The 12,765-nt window shown below is 34.9% G+C and overlaps 1 protein-coding gene across 4 annotated transcripts in view; it reads right to left on the reverse strand.

The window, feature by feature from the left end:
* The window catches only part of GRAMD1C (GRAM domain containing 1C), an 88,079-nt gene that overhangs the window by 47,380 nt on the left and 27,934 nt on the right, over positions 1-12,765 (reverse strand). Inside the window, exons 4-6 of one of the 4 annotated variants that reach the window (XM_077884262.1) lie at positions 11,300-11,403; positions 10,599-10,694; positions 4,888-4,968 (exon numbers count right to left, since the gene is read on the reverse strand). In XM_077884262.1, coding sequence (XP_077740388.1) covers positions 4,888-4,968; positions 10,599-10,694; positions 11,300-11,403 — 281 coding nt within the window. Of the gene's footprint in view, positions 1-4,032; positions 4,161-4,887; positions 4,969-10,598; positions 10,695-11,299; positions 11,404-12,765 lie in introns of those variants that run through there. The other 3 variants (XM_077884263.1, XM_077884268.1, XM_077884264.1) reach the window with 3 other exon arrangements.

Genomic DNA, 12,765 nt, shown 5'->3' on the forward strand with positions numbered 1-12,765 from the left:
TGACTATTCAAATCCTTTGCCCATTTTTCTTAATGGATTGTCTTTTTCTTGTCGAGTTCTAAGAGTTTTTTTATATGTTCTGAATACAAATACCTGATCAGATATACAACTTGCAAATATTTTCTCCCAGTCCATGAGCTATCTTCACTTTCTTGATGGATACTTTCAAGCATAAAAGTTTTTTAATTTTGATGAAGTCCAATTTATCTATTTTTTTCTTTTGTCACTTGAGCTTTCGTGTCATATTTAAGAAACCACTGTCTAAAATCCAAAAGTTATGAAGATTTATGGCTACAGTTTCTCCTGAGAGTTTTATACTTTAAGATCTTACACTTAGGTCTATGATTCATTTTTAAATAATTTTAGTATATGGTCTGAAGCAGGAATCAAAATTCATTCTTTTGTATGTGTCAATTCAATGTATGTGTCTCAATACTATTTGGTGAAAAGACTTCTTTCCCTGTGGAACTGTTTTTGGCATCCTTGTCAAAAATCAATTTAGGGCTGATAAGTGTAAGATTTTATTTTCGGACTCTCAATTCTATCCCATTAGTGTATATGTCTACACTTATACCAGCTGCCTTGATTATTGCAGCTTTGTAAACATCAAAACAAAAAGTGCAAGTCCTTCAATGTTATGGACTGCATTACATTCCCCTAAAATTGATATGTGAAGCCCTAAACCCCCAATGTGACTATATTTGGAGATAGGGGCCTTATGGAGAAAATTAACGTTAATGAGTTTGCTAGGGACTGAATTATGTCCTCTCAAAATTCATATGTTGAAACCCTAATTCCCAATGTAATGGTATTTGGAAGTGGGGCCTTTGGGAGATAATTAGGTTTAGATGAGGCAAAGGAGGGTGGGACTCTCATGATGGAATTAGTGCACTTATAAGAAGATAACAGAGAGTTTGCTTGCTCTGGCTCTGGCTCTCTCCTTCCTTCCCAAGCTGTGTCAGAACCCAATGAGAAGGCCAGGAAGTGTTCTCACCAGAACCCAACCAAAGCTGACATCCCAATCTCAGACTTCCTGCCTCTAGAACTATGAGGAAATAAATTTCTGTAGTTTAAGCCGCTGGGTCTACAGCATTTTGTTATTGCAGCCTGAGCTAAGACAGAAGTTGTGAGGGTGGAGCCCTACCTTAATAGGACTGGTATTTATATAAGAGATACCAGGAGTGTGCATGAACAGAGGGAAAGCCATGTGAGGACACAGTGAGCAAGCTGCAAGAAAACAAGAGGGGTCTCACCAAAAATTCACCCTGCCTAGTCCATGATCTAGGACTCTAAGCATCCAGAAGTGTAAGAAAATAAATTTACATTGTTTAAACCACCCAGTCTGTAGTATTTTGTTATGGCAGCCATAACAGACTAATTAATCCAATTTTGTTCTTCTTTTTCAAGACTGTTTTGACTATTCTGGGTACCTTGCATTTCCATATGAATTTTAGGATCTGCTTTTTAATTTCTTTTAAAAAAAATGCCAGTTGGGATTTTGATAGGGATGCATTGCACTGAATCTGCAGATCAATTTGGGAAGTATCACCATCCTAACAATATCAAGTCCTCTTATCCATGAGCATGAGATTTTTTTTTCACTTGTCTTCTTTAATTTCTTTTAACAATATTTAATAGCTTTCAGTGTTCATCTTAAAGTTCTTTTATTAAATTTATTCCAAGTATTTTATTCTTCTTGATGTTATTATAAGTGAACTAATTTTTTGATTTTTGCACTGTTCATTGTGAGTGTATAAAGTATAACTGATTGCTGTATTTTGATCATATATTCTGCAACTTGCTGAACTTACTAGTTCTAATGGGTTTTTACTGACTTCCTTAGAATTTTACATATACAAAAACAAATCATCTGCCAGTGGAGATAGTTTTATTTCTTCAATTTTAATCTGGATGTCTTTTACTTATTTTTCTTCCCTATCTTCCCAGCTAGAACCTTCAACACACTGTTGAATAGAAATGGCAAGAAGGGACATACTTGTCTTGCTCTCGACCGAAGGTGGGGAAGCATTAGTCTCTTGCCATTAAGTATGTCAGCTGTGAGCTTTATCATGTGAAAGAAATTCCCTGCTAGTCCTACTTTGTTTTGTTTTTATCATGAGAGGATGTTGGATATTGTCATATGTCTTTTCTGTATTGACTGAGATGATCACATGGTTTTTGTCCCTTATTCTACTAATATAGTATATTACATATACTAATTTTCATATGTTCAGTCAACCTTGTATAAATCCTACCTAGTCATGGCATAAAGTCTTTTTTTATATGTTGCTGAATTTGCTTTGCTAAATTGGTTTGGTTTTGTTGATGATTTTTATGTCTATATTCATAGACAAAATGAACATAGACACAATGAACATAAATATTGTCCTGTAGGTTTCTTGTGATGTTCTTTGTCTGGACTTGGTTATCAAAGTAATAGTGGCATCATAGACTGAATTGCAGCGAAGTGTTCTTTCCTCTTCTATTTTTTGAAATACTCTGTGAAGGACTGATGTTAATTCTACCGTAAACATTTACCAGTATTCACCATCTAGGCCTGAGCTTTCCTTTGTGGGCAGATTTTTCTATTGCTAATTCAATCTCTTTCCTTGTATAGGTCAATTCAGATTTTTTATTCCTACAGGAGTCCATTGCAATGGTTTATAACTTTCTAGTCACAAATCTGTCCATTTCACTTAGGTTAACTAATTTGTTGGCATACAACGTTCATAGTATGAACTGTTTTCATTTTGAAAGGTCAGTAGTAATGTTATCAATTTCATTTCTGAATTCAATAATTTTAATCTTTTTTTTCTTAGTCTAGTTCAATTTTATTGATCTTTTCAAAGAAAGAACTTTGGGTTCTGTTTATTGTCTCTGGTTTTTTTTGTTTTGTTTTTTTTGTTTGTTTTTTTTTACTATTACATTCATTCTGTTCTAGTATTTAGTATTTCCTTGCTTCTACTTGCTTTATGTTTAGTTTGTTTTCCTTGCTTTAATTTCTTACAGTGGAAAGTTAGGTTACTGATGTGAGGTCATTCTTCTTTTTTTAATATGGGTATTTATAGTTATAAAATCCCCTCTAGGTATTACTTTAACTGTACCTCATGAGTTTTGATATGTTGTGCTTTTGTTTTCATTTAACTCAAAGTATATTCTAAATTCTCTCGTGATTTTTTCTTTCACTCATTGGTTATTTAGGAATGTTCTGTTTAATATCCATTTTTTATGAATTTCCCAAATTCTGTTATTGATTTCTAATTTCATGACATTGAATTATTTCAATCCTCTTAAATCTATTAAAGTTTCTTTTATGATCTAGCATATGGTCTGTCTGGAGAGTGTTCCATGTGTACATGAGAAGGATGTATATTTTGTTTTGAATGGAGTGCCCCAGAGATGTTTTTTAGTTCTAGTTTATAGTTGTGTTCAAATCTTCTATCTCCTTGTTGATCTCTGTAGTTGTACTATCCATCATTGAAAGTGGAGTACTGAAATCTCCAACTATTATTGTTGAATCCTCTATTTCCCCTCTTTAATTGTGCTAGTTTTGTTTAATATATTTTAGGGCTCTGTTATTAGGTGCATATAAGTTTATAATTGTTATGAATTCCAAATGGATTGACCCTTTTTATTATTATGAAATATCATAACCTTGTCACTACTAAAGTTTTGTCTTAAAGTCTATTTTGTCTGATACTACTGCAGTCACTTTCACTGTCTTTTGGTTTCTATCTGTATGGTGTATTTTTTCCCATCTGTTTGTATCTTTAAATCTAACATGTTTCATATAAACATCATATAGTTAATGTTTTTTTTTTCATTCTTTCTGCCTACCTCTGCTTTCTGATTGAAGTGCCTAATCTATTTATGCTTAATGATTTAACATAATGTCTGCCATTTTGCTATTTGTTTTCGATGTACCTTATGCCTTTTTGTCCCTCTATTCCCCCATTACTGCCTTCTTATATGTTAAATAGATAGTTCTAGGGTACCATTTTAATGTACTATATACATTGGTGTTTCATTTACCATATATTTAAAGTTATTTTCTTGTGGTTACCCTGGGGATTACAGTAGTTTCCCCTTATCCACAGGTTCATTTGCCCCAGTTTTAGTTACCCACAGTCAAACACAGTCAAGAAGCAGATTGTCCTCCTTCCAGCATACCATCAGAATGTCAGTAGTAGCCTAAAGATACATCACAATGCCTGTCATTCACCTCACTTCACTTCATCATGCAGTCATTTTATCATCTCATATCATCACAAGAAGAAAGATGAGTATATTACAATAAAATATTTAGGGAGAGATATCACATTCACTTAAGTTTTATTACAGTATATTGTTATAATTATTCTATTTTATTATTAATTATTTTTATTAATCTCTTTTTGTGCCTCATTTGTAAATTAAATTTTATCATAGGTATGGATGTATAGGAGAAAACATAACATATATATTGGGCTCAGTACTATTTGCAGTTTCAGACATCCACTGTGGGTCTTGAAGGGGAGACTATAAAATTTTTTTTAAAGATTTTATTTATTATTCATGAGAAACAGAGAGAGAGAGAGAGGCAGAGACACAGGCAGAGGGAGAAGCAGGCTCCATGCAGGGAGCCTGACATGGGACTTGATCCCAGGTCTCCAGGATCACGCCTTGGGCTGAAGGTGGCACTAAACCACTGAGCCACCCAGGCTGCCCTAAAATTAACATCTTACCCTAACTATAGATTCTGTTTTGCTTCATGTTTCATCTTAGAATTTGAACAGTCTAGTCAAAATGAACTCCAGAAAAATAAAAAGGAGCTTTTCAAATCACACTGTTGAGGTACAGACTGCGAGGTTGCTATTATAAGCACCTGCCTCTGGGATGAACACTTACCTTGTCTAACAGTACATTCTGCCACAACCTAAAGATACTGAGGTAACTTCTATCTCTGGCACCAAAAGATGTAAAGAAAAACTGCAAAGAAAAATAGTAGGATAATTTTAGTGTCTTTAAAAAAAAGCAGGTGTGGGGGGCAGGGCAGAGTATCTATCATGAAAATCTGTTGGCACTTACTATGGTTAAAGCAACCTCATATATTATTTTTGTTTTACTCTTTGGTACCATAGGAGAAAAACAGGTAATTGGTGCATGAACAAGGTGTCTTTAAAAACTATCTTACAGGATCACCCACATGGCTCAGTCTGTTAAACATCAGACTCTGGTTTCAGCTCCAGTCATAATCTCAGGGTCGTGAGATTGAGCCCCACATTGGGCCCTGCACTAGCATGGAGTCGGCTTGAGATTCTCTCCTTCTCCCTCTACCTTTTCTCCCACATACTCACGCTCTATGTCTCTCAAATAAAATAAAAAATTTTTTAAACTGTATCTTACAGGAAATCTAATTTTCAAGAAGCCTGAAACAGGTATTTATGTAGATATAATTTAACTATTACAATAATCTTAAAAATTTATGAAAAAATAAAATTTATTAATTCTGAACTTTCCAAAGGATTTGGCGATCATTTGAACCAAGTATACATATAGAATTTTTTTAAAATACAAGTGGGGGCACATAGGTAGCTTTATTGGTTAAGTGACCAACTCTTGGTTTTTCAGCTGAGGTCACGATCTCATGGGTCATGAGATGGAGCCTGCCTTGGGCTTCAAGCTCAGCAGGGAGTCTGCTTGAAGATTCTCTCCCTCTGCCCCATCCCTCTACTCGCACACACATTCATATACACACTCTCTCTCAAAATAAATGAATAATCTTTTAAAAAATTCAAGCGGATTTCAGAGATCAACTTACAGATCTTAATTTCAAATCATATCATCTTTCATAGCCTTCTAAAAAAAATTCAAAAATGCTTAATTTCAACTAATTATAGATATAAAACAGCCATGTTAAAACTTAACTTTGCTTTGAATGCTATAGAAAAAAAATAGCATGTTTCAATCTATAATTCTATGTTTGCTTTTAGCCCCATCTCTTCCTCTGCATTTAATTGATTTTGCAAAGTCATGTTTTAAAATAGGCTTTTATGAGAAAATCTGACAACTGACAGCACTAAATACAATCTCACAGTATATCATCTCTTCCGACCCCATAGTTAGTGACTTTTCATGATTGAGTAGTTATTTTTAGGGATGAGAAAGCTCAGTTATATATTTGATTTGCTAAATAAAATGTCAAAGAAATAATATTTTGGTTATTTACACTTTTTATAGAAACACTTTAAAGTGCTATTTTCCAAATAATAAATTGAAATGTTGCTATGTAATACTCTTCATAAAGCAAAACTCTTCATAAAAAGGATATAGCTAGGAGATTTTCCAAATATAATTACATACGTAATATGTGGCCTAGTGATGACTACTTACTACCTTCTATTTCCTTTTCTTAGACCAAACTGTTTTGGTTTTTTGTATTATAATGTTCTTACAACATTTTGTTCAGATATGTAGATAAGAAAAATCTCCTAGTCCATCCAGTTCCCATTTCTTAAGCTAGACAACTTGCTATCAATTCTTGTACACATTCTTGTACACATTCTACCACTTAGCTCTATGACTTTGGGTCACTTTCCTTTTCCTTAGTTTCCTCATCTGAGAAAAATAAGAATAATCATAATAACAAATTTTTGTGAGAATTAAGTGGGAAAATATCTGTAAAGAATTTAAAACAGTATTTAGAACAGTATTTGTTTGGCAAATGCTAGTTGTTGTTGTTATTATTAAAATTAAAATGCTTGACCCTGAAATTTCACTACACATGTGAGAAACAGTCACACATGAGCTTAAGAAGGCAGCGTCAGGCTATTCACTGCAGCACTGTTGATAATAATAAAATATTGCAAGTGAACTAATGGTCAAGGAAACCATGGTAAATTCATTCTATGAAATAATATATATAGCACATGAATAAACAGAAATAGCTCCATCTATATGTGCTAACCTCCAAGAGATGTTCTTTTTAAGAAAGGAGAACCGAAAAACAACATGTATAAAATAGCATTACTTTAAAAACAAAGCAAAACTGTGTGTGTGTGTGTGTGTGTGTGTATATGTGTGTGTGTGTATTTAAATTTAAATATGTGTATACACACACACACACACACACACACACACACACATAGACACACAAAGGAAAAAAGTCCAAAAGGATACATACCAAACTGCTAACAGTGTTTGCCTCTAGAGAAGCAATATGATTGGGGACCACAGGCATGGAAAGAAGATGTTAGTTTAAGAATTGTTTGGTGACTTTGTTGGGGAATGCAATGTATTCCTGTATTGACTACAAAATTAAGAATATGTATTTTTAGCTCTTCTTCCCTTCCTGAACAGTTCAGCCCTAAAGCTGTTGGTGGAACAGAGAAAAGTAGGTATCTACACTAGAGGTGAAAATAGGGAGAAAGAAGCTGCAGTAGCCCAAAACAATGTCAAAACCAGAAAAGTTGAGGAGGTTGTCCACATAGAAGGGTCGCCCTATGTGGAGTGTCAGAGCCCAAATAGGTAAGATGGGCCTCCATGTATGAGGATGATCTGGAGCGTGGCGTTAGAATAAGAACAGGGTGATGGGCATAAGTCAGAGCCCACAGAATGTGATGGTGTAAAGAGGTAGCCTGGTACGGGTGTCAGAGCCCAAGCATGGTGAAGAATGTGACCATGAATGGGAGCAGCCTACAAAAGCATGACAGATGAGGTGAAGTGTGATGGAGTCCATGAGAGTGGTTTTGTGATGGAGGGTCCGAAACTGAAGGGGTAAGAGGGGCAACCACATACAATGACAGATTAGCATAGAATATTGTGCACAAGCAGGGAATGGAGGGTATCCCTTTAGGAGGTGACTTGGCAGAGGGTAAAGTGAATACAAGGAAGGGACTTAGTACAGAGTGTCAGCCTAAGCAGAGTGAGGGGAGCTTTCACTTGGTGAGAGCTTCTGTGTTGTGATGGGATGGGCAGCAGCCTGACTTGAAGTGTCAGAAACCAAGTCACATAAAAGGGCATCCATGTTGGGGGGCATCTGGGTGGCACAGCCAGTTGAGCATCCAACTCTAGGTTTTAGCTCAGGTCATGATGTCAAGATCGTGAGATCAAGCCCCATGTCAGGCTCTGTGCTCAGCACAGAGTCTACTTAAGACTCTCTCTCTCTCAAATAAATAAATATTTTCAAAAAGAGGGGGGACATCCATGTGGGGAAGGAGTGGCAAAGGAGAGGAAGACTGGTTACACAGAGGCCAAATGATCAAATAAGTAAATATACTGAGGATAATGGGAGCCTGGTTTCTCACTCAGGGAAGGGACTTACAAATAGGAAAAAGTGAAAACAAAAATGAAGTGGTGTTTGATAGGAATTAGAGATATCACAGTAAATTCATGGCTTATGAAAGATAACTAGACAGACATTGATGTACAAGTGGGTATTTATGTGTGTATATTATGTAATTACATATGTATCACATATACCCTTATTCTGACCATTTAGCAGGCTCAGAAATAGTAATACCCCAATAGCAATGAACATACTGGCTTCTAATATCAGTCTCCCCTTAAAAGGAATCAGGACTCTTTGGAGAAATGACTGTTTCCAGGGCTTAGGTAGGGAAAGCCTGTAACATCTTATGCCAAAAAAAGCAAGGAAATGCTCAAGTAATGCTGAGAATAATCAGAAGGACATTGACAGCCTCCTGTTGCCCAAATTTGGGACTATTTAAGCATCAAAATAAATAATGATAGTAATAGAACTCACTGAATAAAACAAGCAACTATGAGGGCATACTGATATAAGTAAATGAATGCATAAATTTAAAGTCTGATGAGGAATCATATTTACATAGTTTCAAAGTAGCTGGCCACAAAATATTATTACAAAGGAAAACAGACTAACAGACTAACTTTATAGTAAAGTCTGGCAGACACCACCTGAATCAGGTGATCCAAGTGAATATAACCAAGGGAAGAAATTGAAATCACGGGCCATCTTTTTTTTTTTTGAAATCACGGGCCATCTGATAGGATGCAATGGAAAGAACAGAGCATCATTTTCATGTCATCTCTGCCAAAAGTGCATAACCTAAGTTTAATTACAAGGAAATATCAGATTAACACAATTTAGGGATATCCTACAAGATAACTTACCTGTAATCTTTAAAAGTGTCAAGGGCACAAAAGTCAAAAAAAGACTGAGGGACTAAGAATAAGGAAATTAAAGAGCTTGACAAGTAAATGTAATTATGTATTTCTAAACTGTGCCTATTTGCGATAAAGGATATTATTGGAAGAACAGGAGAAGGTGTGAGGACTGAACAGTGGCAATGATCAATGTTAACTTCTTGATTTTGATGGTTAGGTTGTGCTTATGCAGGAGAATGTCTTTGTTGGAAATACACGCTAGAATATTTGGGGTGATGAGGCTTCAAAGTGACAATTTACTCTCAAATAGTTCAGAGGGGAAACTTTTTGTACCATACTGGGAAGTATTCTGTAAGATTATTTAAAAATAAAAATAAAACGCAAAGTACATTTGAAAGAAACTACAAGATTTAGAAGTATCATTATAATGAATCAATGTCATGATAGTGTTTCTCTCCCCTGCTTCTCTTTTTTCGTTCATTGCCTGCCTCCCTTCCTTCTGTGCTTCCGTCCTTCCTTCCCTTTACTTCTCATTCCCTTCCATACTTTCCTTCTTTTCCTTATTTCTTCTTCTTTCTCAGCATTCTACTTCTAATGTCACACACACAGAGCCCTCATCAATCTTCCAGGTGGGTTCAAAAAGATTCTTCATATATCCCCACAAAAAAAAATGGCAGATATTGTAGGTAGATAATAAAAACAATGGCAGTTAGCTGCCATCCTAAAAAAAATTTATAGTGATTCTGTGTTTACCTGTAAGCTACCCAAATCTCTTTGTTCACCAGAACCATTTGTTTTTATTAGTTACTATGATGCAGGCACTATTGACTAAATATGGAATTTTTAGGGTATTCAGAATTATGATGTTTTACTAATGCTTATCCTACCTACCTCTTATAACGAAGTAAAATATATGGGAGAAAGTTCTCTGTGAACTATAAAGCACAAAAAATGTTAGCAGTCATTTAATTAGCAATAATTATTTAACTATACAGAAATCTAGTATTAAATACAATATATCTCTATCACAAATTCCTAACTCCAAGAAGAACCGCCTACATTACCAACACTGATGAATCAGTATGATGCAGATTTTCTCCACATTATATAATGGCAAAGATAGAAAAGTTTTTCATAAGTCAATCGGAGAAGGACAAACATTGTATGGTCTCATTCATTTGGGGAATATAAAGGATAGTGAAAGGGAATGAAGGGGAAAGGAGAAAAGATGAGTGGGAAATATCAGAAAGGGAGACAGAACATGAGAGACTCCTAATTCTGGGAAACGAATTAGGGGTGGTGGAAGGGGAGGTAGGCGGGGGGTGGAGGGTGACTGGGTGACGGGCACTGAGGGGGGCACTTGATGGGATGAGCACTGGTTGTTATTCTATATGTTGGCAAACTGAACACCAATAAAAAATAAATTTATTTTTTAAAAAAAAATTAAAAAAAAAAAAAGAAAAGTTTTTCACCTTTTCACCCTCTGTGACAATCTGGATAGCATTTGGGATGAGTCGAGCAGTTTTCTCCTTGGTCATGAAGGTTATGTTCTTTAATGCAATACAAATCTAAACACACATAAAAATAAAAAATTATTAAATGGATTTTTCAGAAATATGTACAGCACAAAATATCAAGTATTACATCAATCTAATCCAGAACATTCTGTTGAAAAGCCTGAAGGAGTTAGTAATAATATAAGCACATGCTTGCATTCTCTGAGAAAAACAGGGTAAGCAGTCAGACATTCTCTCTCGTTGGTAATTTCCTCCGCAGCTCTTATCTCTAAGTTTAGGACAGAGTGTGAAAAGACATGTGGGTGTTCGTGTTCCATATTAACACATACACACACAAACAAAATTCAGACAGTCTGTCACATAAGACATGATTTTGGCAGTCAAATGGATGTATGTTCAATCTTTTTTTCAACCTGAAATCTCTTTCTCCAACTACATTAAATATGTACAAATGGAGCTTGATGTATTAAGAAAATAAGATTATAACTTCTAATATAAATTGTATATATATATATATATTACAGGTATACACAAGTACAATACACAAATATATAAATTTACTTTGCAATCTAAAATACATTGTTTTTAGGAGGACTGTATACATTGCTACCTATGCAATTATTTGTATCAACAAATCAAATCAAAATAAATCTTACTGTAGTTTCCCATCTGAAGATGTTGCTATAGAAACACAGCCAGTTTTCTGAAAGATATAGACGTCCCTGCAGCAAAATGTCCCTCTGAAGAGCACAAGCATAATCTAGATACACAAGAAGAAGGAACAGCTTATTCACAAAAATCTGGCAATTTTATAATCTTATCTTACTTTAACACATGGAAAGTCATCACTCTTTGTTTATTGTTTGTCAATTCACTCACTCACTCATTCAGATACTTTGGTACCATATACCAGATATTTTGCTGGAAACCAGTGTTACCAAAAATGGACCTTGCTCTCGCAGAACACAGTCTAGAAGGGAAGGTATAAAATAAACAAATACAAAAATAAGTATAATGATCGAAGTGGAGAGACAGGTGTAAGAGAATATAATAGGAGTAAACAGGTAGGAGGGGATCGGGCAGGGAGAGAGTATATCAGGAAAAGTTCTCCAGAAAAAGTAGTCTTTAAACTGAGAACTAAAGGTCAATAAATGGTCAGCTGCACATGAGGAAAGAGTATGTGCAAAGACCCTGTGGTAGAAAGAAAAAGCACATTTGAGCAACTTTACAAAGATCTTGGGCTACAGAAGCAGAAGAAACTAGGTCATGGAAGGTTCACAGGCTATAGTAGACCATAGACTTTACAAAGAAGCCATTGACAGTTGTTCTGTTTTGTTTTGTTGACTTTGACGAATTTTAAGTGGAACAGGCATGATCAGATGTATATTATTAAGGACCAATTTTTTCACTCTGTGAGAATGGATTCAGGTATCTATGAATTGGAAGTCCAGGGGAAAACTGACAGTGGCTCAGACCAAGAGATGACAGTATTAAGAGAAAGAAGTAATTAAATTCAGAGATATTTAAGAGGTAGTACTGATGGGAAATTAGTGATTAATTAATCACACATTGGAAAAGGGTGAGGAAGGGGACAAGAATTATTCCAGAAATTGTATACATTTTAAATTAGTTTCAAAGTTGATCCTCTCTACCTCAGTGTTAAAATCCAGCAAAATCAGGAGTACTCTAATAAGTGTCACTATACACCAGTAAATTAATACCATGGTTTAGATTTGGCTTTTTGGCTAATGGAAATAGTATGGCTAAATTATCAATAATTCAAGATATAAAGGGCTGTGAGGAGATTTGGTTTAATTGACAAATTTCAAAACTATATGAAGTACTAGCAATTTTAGGAAAAAGTTATTGAGGTTATGAGCCTCATAAAATTTAAATTTAATTATGTTAAATTTCTAGCAGATATTAAAAATTGAGCCAAGAAATTCAGTGTTTCAAAATGTTTCCTTCAGCAAAACAAAACCGAGATGCCCCCAAACAAAAATCCTAGTAAATAGTTAAGTATATTAAGTTACTCATTACTAGTACACATCTCTAAAACAGGGATTGGGCTAAAGGTTAAAGGTCACCTTGAGGTGTCCTGAAATTTTTATCTAAGCCACTG

Source organism: Canis aureus, chromosome 35 (assembly GCF_053574225.1).
Source record: "Canis aureus isolate CA01 chromosome 35, VMU_Caureus_v.1.0, whole genome shotgun sequence".
Classification (NCBI taxonomy): domain Eukaryota; kingdom Metazoa; phylum Chordata; class Mammalia; order Carnivora; family Canidae; genus Canis; species Canis aureus.